Source organism: Eptesicus fuscus, chromosome 24 (genome assembly GCF_027574615.1).
Source record: "Eptesicus fuscus isolate TK198812 chromosome 24, DD_ASM_mEF_20220401, whole genome shotgun sequence".
NCBI lineage: Eukaryota > Metazoa > Chordata > Mammalia > Chiroptera > Vespertilionidae > Eptesicus > Eptesicus fuscus.
The window spans coordinates 17,233,609-17,247,922 of record NC_072496.1 but is presented as its reverse complement, the minus strand read 5'-3'; the positions used below and the strand labels follow the sequence as shown (position 1 = coordinate 17,247,922).

The following is a 14,314-nucleotide window of genomic DNA, read 5'->3' as shown; positions in this document are numbered from 1 at the left end:
ACGTTTGGTCTATCTGGTCTAATTAGCACATTACCTTTTATTAGTATAGATAACTCCTGTTCATAATTATTTGCGTATTTCCTATAATGACACAAGCTGTCTCTACCATGTCCTGCACATCCTTCTGGGATTTCACTAGAGGAGGCTTTAAACCCATAGGCCCAGTAACTCTATCCATGAGCATCAAGCATATTTCTGTCATGTGCCTCAAACAAATCCAGTTTCCTCCCCCACCCAGTTCCACAGTCACCTCCAGATTTATGGTTAGTTTCCCAGCAGTGCTCCCCTCTGGTACCAGAACTTGCTCCAGTCCCTGTAGCTGTTGTAGCCAATTTACATGGACATTGGAGGCTCAGCATTTTCTGGAAGTTATTTGTAAAATCCGCGAAAACAGTTCCCAATAAAGAAAATATTGTTAAATTATCCTTGGTTAAAATTAAAGTTTTTTTCTCCCAAAGATTTCATTGAGAAAATTAAAACACACACATAAATATGAAGAATATATTTCTAAATCATAAGTCTGATGGGAGAATGCAAAAAATTATACATTAAGAACATTATATGTTTGTGGGAGAGCCCAGCACCCTCAGACCAGATTGACCTATCAGGAGAAGGGCAAAAGGAGGCTGGGAGTGAGGGGTTACACTCAGGGTTGAGGTTTCCTTTCCTGTGAGAAATTCTATAGTGGGAATTCTCTTCACTCCCTCCCTCTGAGCCCCAACATCACTGATCACACTAGACTGAGAAAACACATCAATCTCCTTCCATCATCATTTCAATATAGGAATGATTCTGAGTTGTGCACATTCATGATTACTGCTTTTATTTCTTTTCTTTTATCCACTTAAAACCACTACTCTTTCAGATGTAACTATTTGGGTCTCTGCAAAAAGCTATGGGTTTACATAAAGGAAGAGTTTTCATAGCGAGCTGTAGACAAAAATCACCATATTTACAAAATCCAGAGTCAAGAATGTCTCACCTGCCTGTGCTTGGGAGGCAGTTTCTCAGATGAAAATAACATCATAAATCAAAATATATGATACTGATAATAGCTGTTATTTATATTTTTCACAACAGTAGGGACTTTTTCTATAAAATTAAATAGAAAAAAATTGGAAATTGTGGATACAGTAAGATTTTGAAAATCAGAAATGGTTGGAACAAATGCTAATCATTTTCACATCTATTTGAAAGATGCATGAGAAGTTAAAACTGTAACCTACTCATCTAGTCCACAATTTCCTCTTATGCTCAGAAAGTTTAGGCCGTTTTTTACTTAATTCCAATGTGCTTCATGACCCATGTAGTCCCCTTTCCCTGACTTACATGGTGAGTGAGGTCAAAGGAAGAGATGCTCCCATATGGGCCCCAGAATGACCAGTGAAGTCAGAACTCAGGCCCTACACTTATAGGAAAGGCTGCCCCAAATGCAAATTTCTCTTCAAGCTCCAGGATAAATCCCCTCTTGTGCTGTGCAGGCTCACAGCTCTCTCCTCACTCAGGGCTGAGGTCTCTGGGAAGGCAGAGCTGTGGTCTAGAAGAAGATGAGGCTGCTAGGTCTTCTCCTATGCCTGGTGACACACCCCCAAGGTGAGAGTTTCAGGGGTCAGTCAGGGTTCATGGAATGGCTGTGAATACAGAAGACTGACAGGACTGATGCTCCTTGTCCCCAGGTGTTCTATCCCAGATTCAGCTGCAGGAGTCGGGCCCAGGACTGGTGAAGCCCCCACAGACCCTCTCCCTCACCTGCACAGTCTATGGATTCTCCATCACAACCAGTAGTTATGACTGGAGCTGGATCCGCCAGCCCCCAGGGAAGGGGCTGGAATGGATGGGGTGCATAAATCATAACGGAGACACTAAGTACAGCCCCTTCCTCAAGAGCCGAACCTCCATCTCCAGAGACACGTCCAAGAACCAGTTCTCCCTGCAGCTGAGCTCCGTGACCACTGAGGACACGGCCATGTATTACTGTGTGAGACACACAGCGAGGGAAAGTCAGACACAAACCTCACTGAGGGAAACAGCAGGGCTGAGCTGCAGGGAACGCTCAGGACACCAGGGGGCGTTCAGGACCCAGAAGACAAAGAGCAGCCCCAGGAGCAGGGGCAGAGGGCTATTGGGAGGGCATGGCCTTCCTGTTGGGAGCAGGGATTTCCTCTCAAGCTCTCAGCTGCAATGAGGGTTGATAATCACTCTTTCTCTGTGGCTCTAATTCCTCATATTCTCACTGTAAACACCTGAGGAGGAGGTAACTTTGATGTTTTCAGATGACATATCAGCAGTGACGGAGAACTCCCCTTCACCAAGTCCCTGTATGTCAAGTCATTCTTTTATTTACAAAGTGAATCGAGTTTTTAAATAAATTAAATAAGTACTTCACATGTGTCTCACAGATCCTATTAGGAGTGTTTGCTCCAGAAGAATGAATCTTTTTGTTTGTTTGTTTGTTTGTTTGTTTAGAGAGTGGAAGAGAGGGAAAGGCAGAGAGAAACATCAATGTGAGAGAAACACATCGATTGGTTGCCTCCTACAAATGACCTGGCCATGGCCCCACCTTCACCTCACTCACATCTGAAGGACAGAGGAGAGATCCAATATTTCCCACCTTGCTCCTTTGATGGGTTTCCATTAGCCATGAGAAACCACTTTGTCTGCAAAGCATACCCGAGTCATAAACTGCTCCCCAGACCTCTGTGTGTCTTCCCTGGTCCCCTCCTAATTGACAGCTCTGGTGACTGTAGAACCTCCTGCCACGTGGGTGAGTTTACATCAGACAGAGGAACCAATTCTGAAGGCAACTCACTTTATTAGGAAGTGCTGGATCCAGCCTCCAGTTATAATACTGCTGTGTGATCCATCAGGTGCTATTAGGTCAAGGCTCTCCCTGGGAGTCTCTAATAAACTGAAGGTGTGCACTGAACCATCCCTGATAGAGGTAAAACAATTATAACCTATTCTTGGAATTCAGCCATGACACCTGTCTGTCTGGGATGCACAACACAATAGTTTGGTTTCACATGGAACCTGGAACTTGGGTTAATTTCCAAGTCAATACTTTATTGCCTGAATGACCCCAGATATTGTGTGTGGCTATTTCAGGAAAAAGGGAGAAAACTTGACCTGGGTGAACAATGAGGAAATCACCACATAATGAAGCGACAATCCTGGTGGTGTGCCTGCTCAGATGTGGTGAATTCTCGTCCATGGTAATTCATCCTCCAGGCCTGGGGTTGCTTTTCCCATGTTGCACATTGGTCCATCTAGCGATTATTTTCTTCCATATCCAATGTGTGAAAATGGATCTACAACAGAGTCTAGAGAATAAACACAACAAAGGAGGCAGTACAGCTGCTACATGTTCAGCACCAAACTCCCGTAAAGGAATAGGTCCTAGCTGCTCTATCTATGTCTCTATAATTCATGCTTCTGGGACCCAGGGACCAACACAGAGGCTCCTCTGTCCCCCAACACTTGGTCCACTGGCTCTAGGCTCACACTCTGGTCTTATTTTATCTTCTTATATCTTTGTAGGGGAAATAGTGTCAGATGGAACTTCCTGTCTCCTGAACTGGAACCTCCTGCACTTTTACTACTTTCTAGCCTTGTAAGAATTAATTTCTCTTGGTTGTCATTACTGGTGAAAGTCGAAGGCATCGCTTGTTTTAAACCTTTTCTTTTTATATGTACAAAAATTTTCTCTCCTGGGTCTTTCTACAGGTCTCCTGCAGCAGATGGGCCCAGTGGGGAGGGCAGAGGCCCAGATATGGGGAGTAATTCCTAACATACAGCACCCTTGGGCATGCCACACTCTGAAACAATAACCGTTATGTCAGAGTCCAACCCCAGAGCTCCCTATATAGCAGGAGGCCATGCAAATAGGGCCCCATCTACTCATAAAAACCAGCCCAGACCTGACCCTGCAGCTCTGGGACAGGAGCCCAGCCCCGGGATACCCAGGTGTTCCCACTCCCTGATCAGGACTGAACACAGACCACTCACCATGAGGTTTGGCCTCAGCTGGGTTTTCCTTGTAGCTATTTTGAGAGGTAATTTATGGGAAAAAAGAGACACTGAGTATTTGAGTCACATCAGTGAGAGAAACATTGTACGGGCCAGAGTTCCCTGACCAGAATGTTTCTGTGTTTTCAGGTGTCCAGTGTGAAGTGCAGCTGGTGGAGTCTGGAGGAGGCTTCGGGAAGCCTGAGGGGTCTCTGAGACTCTCCTGTTCAGCCTCTGGATTCACCTCCAGTAGCTACTACATGAACTGGGTCCGCCAGAATCCAGAAAAGGGGCTAGAGTGGATTTGTGCTATTACTGCTAATGGTGAGAGCACATACTACGCAGACTCTGTGAAGGGCCGTTTCACCATCTCCAGAGACAACGCAAAGAACACGATATATCTCCAAATGAACAGCCTAAGATCCGAGGACACGGCTGTGTATTACTGTGCAACAGACACAGTGAGGAGAAGTCAGTTTGAGCCCAGACACAAACTTCCCTGCGCAGAGGCTACGACCACCAGGGGGCGCTCAGGGTCCCTGAACACAAGGACCATCCCAGCAGCAGGTGCAGTTGGGAGGTTGGGCTGGTTTCCTGTGTGGTTTCTGCTTCATGCCACAGTTTCCTGCAGGGAACCACTGGATTCCTGACTCTGCACTTACCTCTGAAGTCTCTGAGTTAGAAAGTCTGTTGTAAACAGAAACAACTTTCTCATGTGGACAAATTGTAGAGTGTCTTTCAGAAAATCTTGTGCCCAAATGACTATAAATAATTAAATATGCTAATCCAGGTCACCTAAATCTAACCAGAGGCTGTGCTAACTCAACAGTGTGGCTCTACACAGCCCCGGGTCCCAGCCCGCCAGCAGCAGGACACATGGATGCTGGACAGTGGCCACCACTGGAACATGAATTCAAAGCTAGAGAAGAAAGACCCTGGCCATTGACTTGTCATCACTCTCAGCACCAATCACAGGTGACACCATGAGGAGGAGGTAGAGAGACCCATTGTGCCTTGGAATGGATGCCCAGACTGATGTCGCACAGACAGAGGCACCTTGAAAAGGGTTATCTCTTCATGGAGATGTTTGTTGGAAGCAGGGCAGGCTTTTCAGCCAGTCAGACATGGTTTCCCGGCTGAGATGGCTCAGTAGTTGGGCATTGACCTATTGACCAGAAGGTTAGGGTTTGATTATTGGTCAGGGCATATGCTGGGTTTGCAGTCTTGAAACCCAGTGTGGAGTGTGCAAGAAGCACAAAATAGATGATTCTCTCTCATAATTGATGTTCCTATCTTTCTCTCTTCCTCTCTGAAATCAATACAAATACTTTTTTTAAAAATAAAATATATTTGGACTCCCCAGGTAAGAACACTGGTTCAAGGTTTTATTGTAGATCAATGCTGGGGATGGGGAGGTTCCTGCTCACAGGAGGGGCTTGTGTAGCTTCAGTGTCCCACCTGCAGAACACAAGGGGGCATCCCCACTTTCTCTTAGTTTTTCACGTGCCAAGCAAGAGAGAGGGATGAACCTTAACTTGTCAGCATCAAACATCAAAAATAGAGTATGGGAAAGAACCAAGATGGTGGGGTAGGTAAAAGCCTATATTCACTGCCTCCAACAACCACTTGAAAATTACAACTAAAATACAGAACAATCCTCATTCAGAACAGCCTGAATACTGGCTGAATGAAAGTCGTACAACTAGAGAAGGAAAGAAGAAAGCACATCAAGACTGGTAGGAGGGGTGGAGGTGCGGAATGGGCTGACACAACTCTAATCTGTCCCCATATTTTAATCAGGAGGGAGATCTTCTCTGTGGAGGCTGCCTATGGTGAGCATGGGGTCCCAGCCCCACACCAGACCCCCATCCCAGAGTTGCAGAGCTGGGAAGAGAAGTCCCTGTCACTTTGGGTTGTAAAAACCAATCAGGGTTTGTGGCTGAGTGACAAGGAGGCTGCAGGAATCAAAGGTGGTCCTCTTAAAGGGCCATTGCAGGAACTCACAGGGTCCCACTTATTCTCTGCTCCTGAGCCAGGGGACTCAGACTCATACGGGGAGGAATTTGATTGTCTGGCCTGGGGGCAGGAACTCAGGGATGGCTTTCTCCAAGACTGGGGTGCTCACAGGGGTCATTATTTTTGTGTTGGGATCTCCCCTGTTCATGGGCTGACTGGCAGCCATGTTTGAGTCTCCATCAGCATAGAGCACACACTTTGCTCCATCCTGGTGATCCCCTGAGACCCTGCCCCATCCAATTTTCAGCCCCACCAAGCTGTTAGTAGCAGCTTTTCCAAGTGAATGGCCTGTCCTGGCTCAGGCTTCAGACTTGCTAAAACCTCTCAAATAAGCTGCAGCTGAGGACAGCATGCCCAAACCTACCCATAAAAGGCCCAAGACAGGGCACTAGCACCAGCCTGACATGCTTCACAGTTAGGCCTCACCGGGGCACCTCAAAGCCCAATACAAATAGCAAATAACAGCAATCTGCAGATCCCTCTATATCTCCTGCTGGGTGGTCCTAGGACGTTGCTGACTTTGTACCACCCCCGATGCTCCAGACCCAGTGAATACAGTGGACAGTTTCAGACCATAGCAGATTACAACTCTACACAGCCACAAGTGACACATTGAATGGGCAGACTCAGTGAGCACCAGAGTCCTGCTGAAGGAAAGTCCTGTTCCAGAGGTGTGTCTCCTGCACAGCAGCTCTCCCACTGTAGTCACCACTTGTCCTCACAGCCAATTGGCCAGGAAGGCAAGTCCTCCTAGTGACACCAACAGAAATCAAGGCTCAACTACAAGACTATGCACACTGCCCACACAGGGGTTCACCTAGAGTGCCCAGCTCAGGTGACTGGGGAGGCTGAGCCACTGGGCCCTACAGGACACCTACTATACAATGCCACTCTACCAACTGCAGAAAACATAGCAGCTCTACTCAATACATAGAAACAAACACAGTGAAGGAGTAAAAATGGGGAAATTAAAAAAAAATGTGGCAAATGAAAGAAATGGAAACAGGCAAACTGCTGGATACACAGTTCAAAATCATGGTTATAAGGTTACTCAAGAATCTTCATTAGACTCTCAAGGATCTTAGTGAGGATGTCAAAGACATAGAAAAGGAAGAGTCATAAATTAAACATACACTAACTGAAATAAATAATAATTTACAGTGCTTCTATAGTAGAATAGAGGATTCTGGGAACCAAATAAATGAATTGGAATATGAGGAAGCAAAAAACATACAATCAGAAGAGCAAAAACAAATCAAAACATGTGAAGAGCCCTGACTGGTTTGGCTCAGTGGATAGAGCATAGGTCTGCGGACTGAAGGGTCCCTGGTTCGATTCCGGTCAAGGGCATGTACCTTGGTTGTGGGCACATCCCCAGTAGGGGGTGTACAGGAAGCAACTAATTGATGTTTCTCTTTCATCGATGTTTCTAACTCTCGATCCCGCTCCCTTCCTCTCTATAAAAAAAATCAATAAAATATATTAAAAAACATATGAAGATAATATCAGAAGCCTCTGGGACAACTTCCCGGGTCCCAACATTCACATTATGGGGGATCAGAAGAAGAAGAGAGACAAAGCAAGATATTGAAAACCTATTTGAAGAAATAATAACAGAAAACTTCTTCTATCTGGTGAAAGAAATAGATTTACAAGTCTAAGAAGCACAGGGAATCCCAAATAAGAGGAACCCACAGAGGCCCACACCAAGACACATCATAATTAAAATGCCAAAGGCTGAAGACAAATAGAGACTCTTAAAAGCACAAGAGAAAAGCAGCCCATCAGCTGATTTCTCAACAGAAACTTTGAAGGTTAGAAGTGAGTGGCAAGAATTATTCACACTGATGAATTATAAGGACCTAAAACCAAGATCACTGTACCCAGCAAAGCTCTAATTTAGATTTGAGGATCAGATAAAGAGCTTCATAAAAAAGAAAAAGACTAAAAGAGTTAATCACCAGCAAAACAGTATTATATGACATGTTGACAGGTATTCTTTAAGAAGATAGAAGAAGAGGAAGAGGGAGAGGAGGAATAAGAATAAGAATAAGAATAAGAATAAGAATAAGAATAAGAATAAGAATAAGAAGAAGAAGAAGAAGAAGAAGAAAAAGAAGAAGAAGAAGAAAAGGAGGAGGAGGAGGAGAGGTAAAATATGAACAGTAAAATGGCAACAAATCAACAATTGGATCATAAAATCAAAATAAATAAACAAGAAACTAAAGAACAAAATAAACTGCTGAAAAGAATAGAACCAGAGACATGGAACCATGGAACAGACTGAAGAATCTCAGAGGGATGGGATGAGAGAAGTTGGAAAGAGATTAACCAAAGGTCTCACCTATGAACACAGACAGTAGGGCAGTGAAGGCCTGGGGTGTGGCAGGAACTGGGTGGAAAGGGAAAATGGGGGGGGGGCACCTGTAATATTCTCAACAATATTTTTTAATAATAAACCCTGACTACTTATTTCACTAAAACCTATAAAATTTGAGTAAATAAAAAGGAGCTACCAACCATTGTGAGTAGAAAATAGGTTTAGGTCTTTCAACAGAAGAATAATGCCCACCTGGAAGCACTAATAAGAAACAATAACAGGATTTCCCAGATGCCGTAGTTCAAGGTCAAGGGCAGACACTGATAACACTGCAAGGTCATCAACTTGTTCTGAAGGACTTGGGTAAAATTTGTAATTCCAAAGACCAGGAGTGTTCGCAGGTGGGGGAGATCTATTGGAGCAGGCTTCCAACTGGGTGGGGTCATGATTGGATACTTTAGTTGCTGCCATGGGCACAATACATGTGTCCCTCAAATAGTCACACATAAAAACCCAATGCTCAAGGAGATGGTGTTAGGAGGGGGGGGGGTGCTGGGGACCTTCTTAGGTCTTGAGGATGGAGTTCTCATGAGTGAGATTCATACCCTTAAAAAAGAGGGCTGAGAGCCAGATGTTGTGCTCAGTGTTTGAGTGTCAACCTATGAACCAGGAGGTCACGGTTTGATTCCTGGTCAGGCTAGATGCCCTGGTTGTGGGCTTGATCTCCAGTGTGGTGTGTGATGGAGGAATCCAATCAATGGTTCCCTCTCATCATTGATGTTTCTATCTCTATCTACCTCTGAATTCCTTTATGAAATCAATAAAACTATATTTTATTTAAAAACTGGGCTGAGGAAGCGCTCTTGGTCCATCCAACCTCTGAGATTACAGAAAAAAATCAGCCACTAGGACCTGGGTCCTCACCAGAATCCCAACCTGCCTCCATCAAGTCTTGGATTTGCCAGCCTCCATACCTGTGAACCCCCCACTCTGTGGACTGTGTCACAGCCCTAGGAACGATGGAGTGTGGTGTCATATGACCATCAGGACTGACCCCAGAATTTCACTGCTGCATTGGTTGTTCAAAGTACACCCTGTGTTTTCCCTTAGTGATGGGCAAGGGCAGCATTTCTCTGATGTGTCCTTCAACAGACAGAGTCTCCTGGAGGAAGGTCAGGGGAGGCTCTGACACAGCTGTGGTGGAAAGGCAGCGTTCGAGCTGGGGGAAGGCATGAGCCTTTTCAGTATCTCCCACATCAGCCCGCAGCAAGGCGAAGGGCCAATAGAGGAGAAATCTGTAAATGCCTGGTCCTCCCAGTCACCAACTCACAGGGAGACAGCTTATGTCCTCCTGACACCGTGGACACCAAGGCCATGCAGGAGGACCTTTGGCCAAGGGGCTTTAAGGGTGCATTTAGGTTTGACCATTTTAACTTAAGGATGTCATTCTCCCAAACTTTCCAGAGATTGTATGTAATAATGACAGTGGGTACTTGAATCCCAGTGGCTCCCTACAGAGCATTGAATAATGATTCCTGTGATGTAAGCCTGTGGATGAGTCACATGTTGTAACTGTTGGTCACCCATTGGGGAGGAGGGTTGAAAAGGCTGAACCCAGAGAGTGTCTGGGGAAGATAAAAAGCTCTAAGTGTGCAGGTTCCTTTCCCCCACCTCTCTTCTGCTATGATGGACCCACGACCACCGAAGGACTTGGGCAATGGTTATGTCTGGAAAGCACAGAAGAGCAGACTTGCAGGACCCCAGCCCTGGGAGCTGGAGGTGGGGAGGAAGCTCTGTCTGGGTACAGTCAAGTGGACCAGGACACATGAAGAATTTACTCTGAGCTGGAATATCCTGGCCCTGTAGGTGGGACATGATTGTAAATTATCTAGGGTGTAACTGATGATGATGGTATTAACAACAACAGCTGCACTGCAGCACACAAATGAGCCACCCCTCACTAACATCTCCATGCTCACAGGAGGTGCTAGTCCCTCTGAGTCCAGGGGACTGTCCCCCAGGGACTCCCCTCCTCTGTCCCTAAGAGGAGGAGCCCATGCAAATGGGGAGTTCCTTTGGCTGATAAGCCAGACCCAGTACCTGTCTCTGCAATCTCAATTTTCCCCAGGAGTCAACCCAGAGGAAGCACCATGAAGTGTGGGCTGAGCTGGGCTCTCTCTTTGATGCTCTTACATGGTAACTTTATGGAGAAGCTGGGGCCTTGTGAGTGTGTGTGAGTGTGTGTGCCTGCTCCTAATGACAATTCTCCTGTCTGCAGGTGTCTAGTGTGAAGTGCAGCTGGTGGAGTCTGTGAGAACCTTGGTGTAGCCTGGGAGTCTCTGAGACACTCCTGCAAAGGCTCAGGATTCACATTCAGTGACTATTTTATACACTGGATCTGGCAGACCCCAGGAAAGGGATGGGAGTGGGTAGGTTTAATAAGAAACAAAGCCAATGGTCACACCATGGAATACACTGCATCTGTGAAAGGCAGAGTCACTATCTCCTTAGATGATTCCAAAAGCACTGCGTATGTGCAAATGAGCAGTCTGAGAGCCGAGGACACAGCCTTGTATTTCTGTGTAGAAGACATAGTGAAGGGAAGTCAGCGTGAGCCCAGACACAAACCTCCCTGCAGCCAAGGCTGTTACCAACAGGGGCGCTCAGGGCACATAGACTTTGTGTTTCAGCCCCAAGGAGCAGTTGGAGGTGGTGCTTATGGCTGTTTCCTCTGAAGGTTCTGGGTTTCCTCTCCACATAACACTTTATCCAAGTGTTTATCTAGACCTAAGCCTCTGTGACTACCACTGATGGCTCTGTGTCTCAGCAGTTTTATTATAGTGGTAGGAACAGTCACACATGCAGCACAGGTGAAGTTTCTTGTTTGTAAGAAAAGAAATGCAGAGGGTGAGGGTACAAAGTAGCTTGGATGTAGGTGGATATCTCTTACCTTCTCCCAGAAGAAACTGGAAATTACAACGAAGTTGGGGATCATTCACCCTGAATTACCAACTAAAGGCTATCTGAAGAGGAGACATTCCCCTGGTTGGCAGGCCACGTGATGAAGGGATAGCTCAGCTGCAGAGGTTCCCCTGGTAAGTGTGAAGCCTAGCCCCAGACTAGGCCCCACCTGGAGTGCCATATATGTGAATAGGCACCCACATACACCCAGCTGCAGAATGCTGGGAGGTTTCTGTCTGCAAAGGAGAGGCAGAGCATACTGGAGACAAAGCTACCCCTTTAAAAGGCCAATGAGCAAAATGTATCTTAGCAGCCACTCATGCTGTGCTCCAAGGAAGGAGGGTGGCCAGCAGGCTTTGTGGAGGGATGTGGGGAAGAGCCTCAAGGACACTGTACTGAGCACTCCTCCATCCGTCAGCAGCCATCTTTCCTGGGAGGAGCAATCCACACCCAATGACAGCAGCCTGGGGAAAGCAATTCCCCCACCTCTGGAACCCTGTCAGGCCCCTGCTTCATAAGCCCTGCTGAGAAATCAGGGGCACAGGCCTGGGCGTAAGTGTCAAGACCCAATTACAACAGGAGAGCCCACATAACCCACAAAGGGACATTCCAGAGCACCCAGCTCAAAACATCAAAGAGACTGCACCAGTGAGGCTCACAGGACACCTGCCAAATAAGTCCTCCTTACAAAGACTGGGAGTTATTTTAGTTCCATCTAATACATAGAAAGAAACACAAAGAGACTGCCATTTTGGAGAGGCTAGGAAACAGGCCCAGAACAAACAAGAAGAATCTACAGAAAACAAGCTAAATCAAATGGAGGCAAGCAATTCATCAGATATAGAGTTATAAGTAATGGTTCTAAGGATGTTCAATAAACTTGGTGGAAAATACAGTGGCATGAAAAATTACATAGAGACTCGGAATAAGAACCAGTTGAAAATCAACAACACCATTTCTGCCATCAAGGATACAGTGGATAGAACTAAAGACTAGATTGGATGAAGCAGGGGATCGAATCAGTGATTTGGGAGAAAGTGTAGGGGGAAAAACAGTCATTCAGAGAAGAAAACAATAGTGAAAAATAGTGAGAATAGTTTTAGGAAAATTTGGGACAACATGGAATGGAACATGTGCATCATAGCAGTAGCATAATGATGACACACTGAGCAAGTGCTAAAAAACCCATTTGATAAAATAATGATAGAAAATTTACCTAAACTGGTAAAGGAAAAAGACACAAAAGTCCAGGAAGCAGAGAGAGTCACAAATATGATGAACCCAAAGAGGCCAACAGCAAGACACATCATAATTATGACAAATATTAAATGACAAATATTAAAGGCAAAGAGAGAATCTTAAGAGTATCAAGAGAAAGGTACTTACATACTTTAAGGTAGGTAATTACAAGCAGTTCCCATAAGTCAGTCTGCTGATTTCTCAACAGAAACCTTTCAGGCCAGAAGGGATTGGCAGAAATATTCATTGTGATGAAAAGCAAGAACCTACAAATAGACTACTTTACCAGCAAGATTTTTAGAATTGAAGATGAAATAAAGATTTCCAAGACAAGAAGAAGCTAAAGGAGTTTTGTTTTGTTTTCCCCCCATCAAACTAGTTTTACAAGAAATGTTAAAGGGTCTTCTGGAAGAAAGAGGAAGAGGAGGGGGAAGAGAAAATGAAGAAAAAATACAGAGGTAAACGCATAAAATGGCAATAAATATATACCAATCAATAATCACTTTTAATGTAAATGGCTTAAATTCTACAATCAATGGACATAGGGTAGCTATTTGGATAAGAAAGCAAGTCTCACATATATGCTGACCACAACCGACAAAATCCAGAATGAAAGATATACACAGAGAAAAGTAAAGTGATAAAAAAATAAATTTCATGCAAATGGAATGAAAAAAAAAAACACAACAAAAAACTAGGATAGTAATAATTATATCTGACAAAATAAACTTTGAAACAAAGACTATAGAAGAGACAAAGAAAGACACTACATAATAATAAAGGGAACAATCCAACAAGAGGATATAATTCTGATATAAGTCTGATAAACATTTATAAACTCAACAGAGGAGGACCTAAATATATAAAGAAAATCTTGAGGCAGGCCTGTGTTGCTCAGTGGTTGAGCTCTGACCTATGAACCAGGAGGTCACAGTTGGATTCTAGTCAGGAAACATGCCCATAAGGAAGGCTCTATCCCCAGTACCGTGTATGTAGGAGGCAGCCGATCAATGATTCCCTCTCATCACTGAAGTTTCTTTCTCTCTCTCCCTCTCCCTTTCTCTCTTAAATCAATAAAAAGACATTTAAAGAAAGAAAATCTTGAAATACACAAAGGGAGAGATTTACAATAATACGTTCATTGTATTGAACTTTAATACCCAATTGACATCAATGAATAGATCTTAAAGGCAGAAAATTAATAAGAAAACACACATCTTCAATGACATAATAGAGCAGATGGATTTAATTGAATTCTTTAGAGCATTCCACCCCAAAGGAGCAGAATGTATATTATTTCCAAGGGCATATGAAACATTTTTTTTAGGATAGACCACATATTAGTACAAATCTCAATTAGAAGCAAATCTCAATAAGTTTAAGAAGATTAAAATCATATCAAGCACCTTCTCTGATGATAATGTTATGAAATTATAAATCAAACATAACAAAAAAACACACAAGCACACAACGTCTTTGAGGCTAAGGAACGTGTTACTGAACAATAAATAGATTATCAAAGAGATCAAGAAAGATGTCAAAGTTACCATAAAAACAAATGAAAATGAGAACACAACAACCCAAATCTACCTGACATAGTACAAGCAGTTATAATAGGGAAATCCAAACCAGCACAAGCCTACCTCAGGAAAGAGGAACAAGGATAAGAATCTAACATTACACCTAAAGGAACTGGGATAAAAAAACCTGGAGTGAGTACAAGGTCAGAAATAATGATGATCATAGAGGAAATAAACAAAACACAGTCTAAAG

The 14,314-nt window shown here is 44.3% G+C and overlaps 2 gene segments (V, D, J or C); both read left to right on the top strand.

The window, feature by feature from the left end:
* The first annotated feature begins 1,547 nt into the window (after positions 1-1,547).
* LOC129148257 (immunoglobulin heavy variable 4-61-like) lies at positions 1,548-3,546 on the top strand. The segment is given in 3 exon segments: positions 1,548-1,593; positions 1,677-1,978; positions 3,538-3,546. Coding segments are annotated over 3 exon segments (357 nt in total).
* Positions 3,547-3,958: 412 nt separating this feature from the next.
* Positions 3,959-5,233, top strand: LOC103303972 (immunoglobulin heavy variable 3-23-like). The segment is given in 3 exon segments: positions 3,959-4,052; positions 4,156-4,461; positions 5,184-5,233. Coding segments are annotated over 3 exon segments (402 nt in total).
* The last annotated feature ends 9,081 nt before the right edge of the window (positions 5,234-14,314 follow it).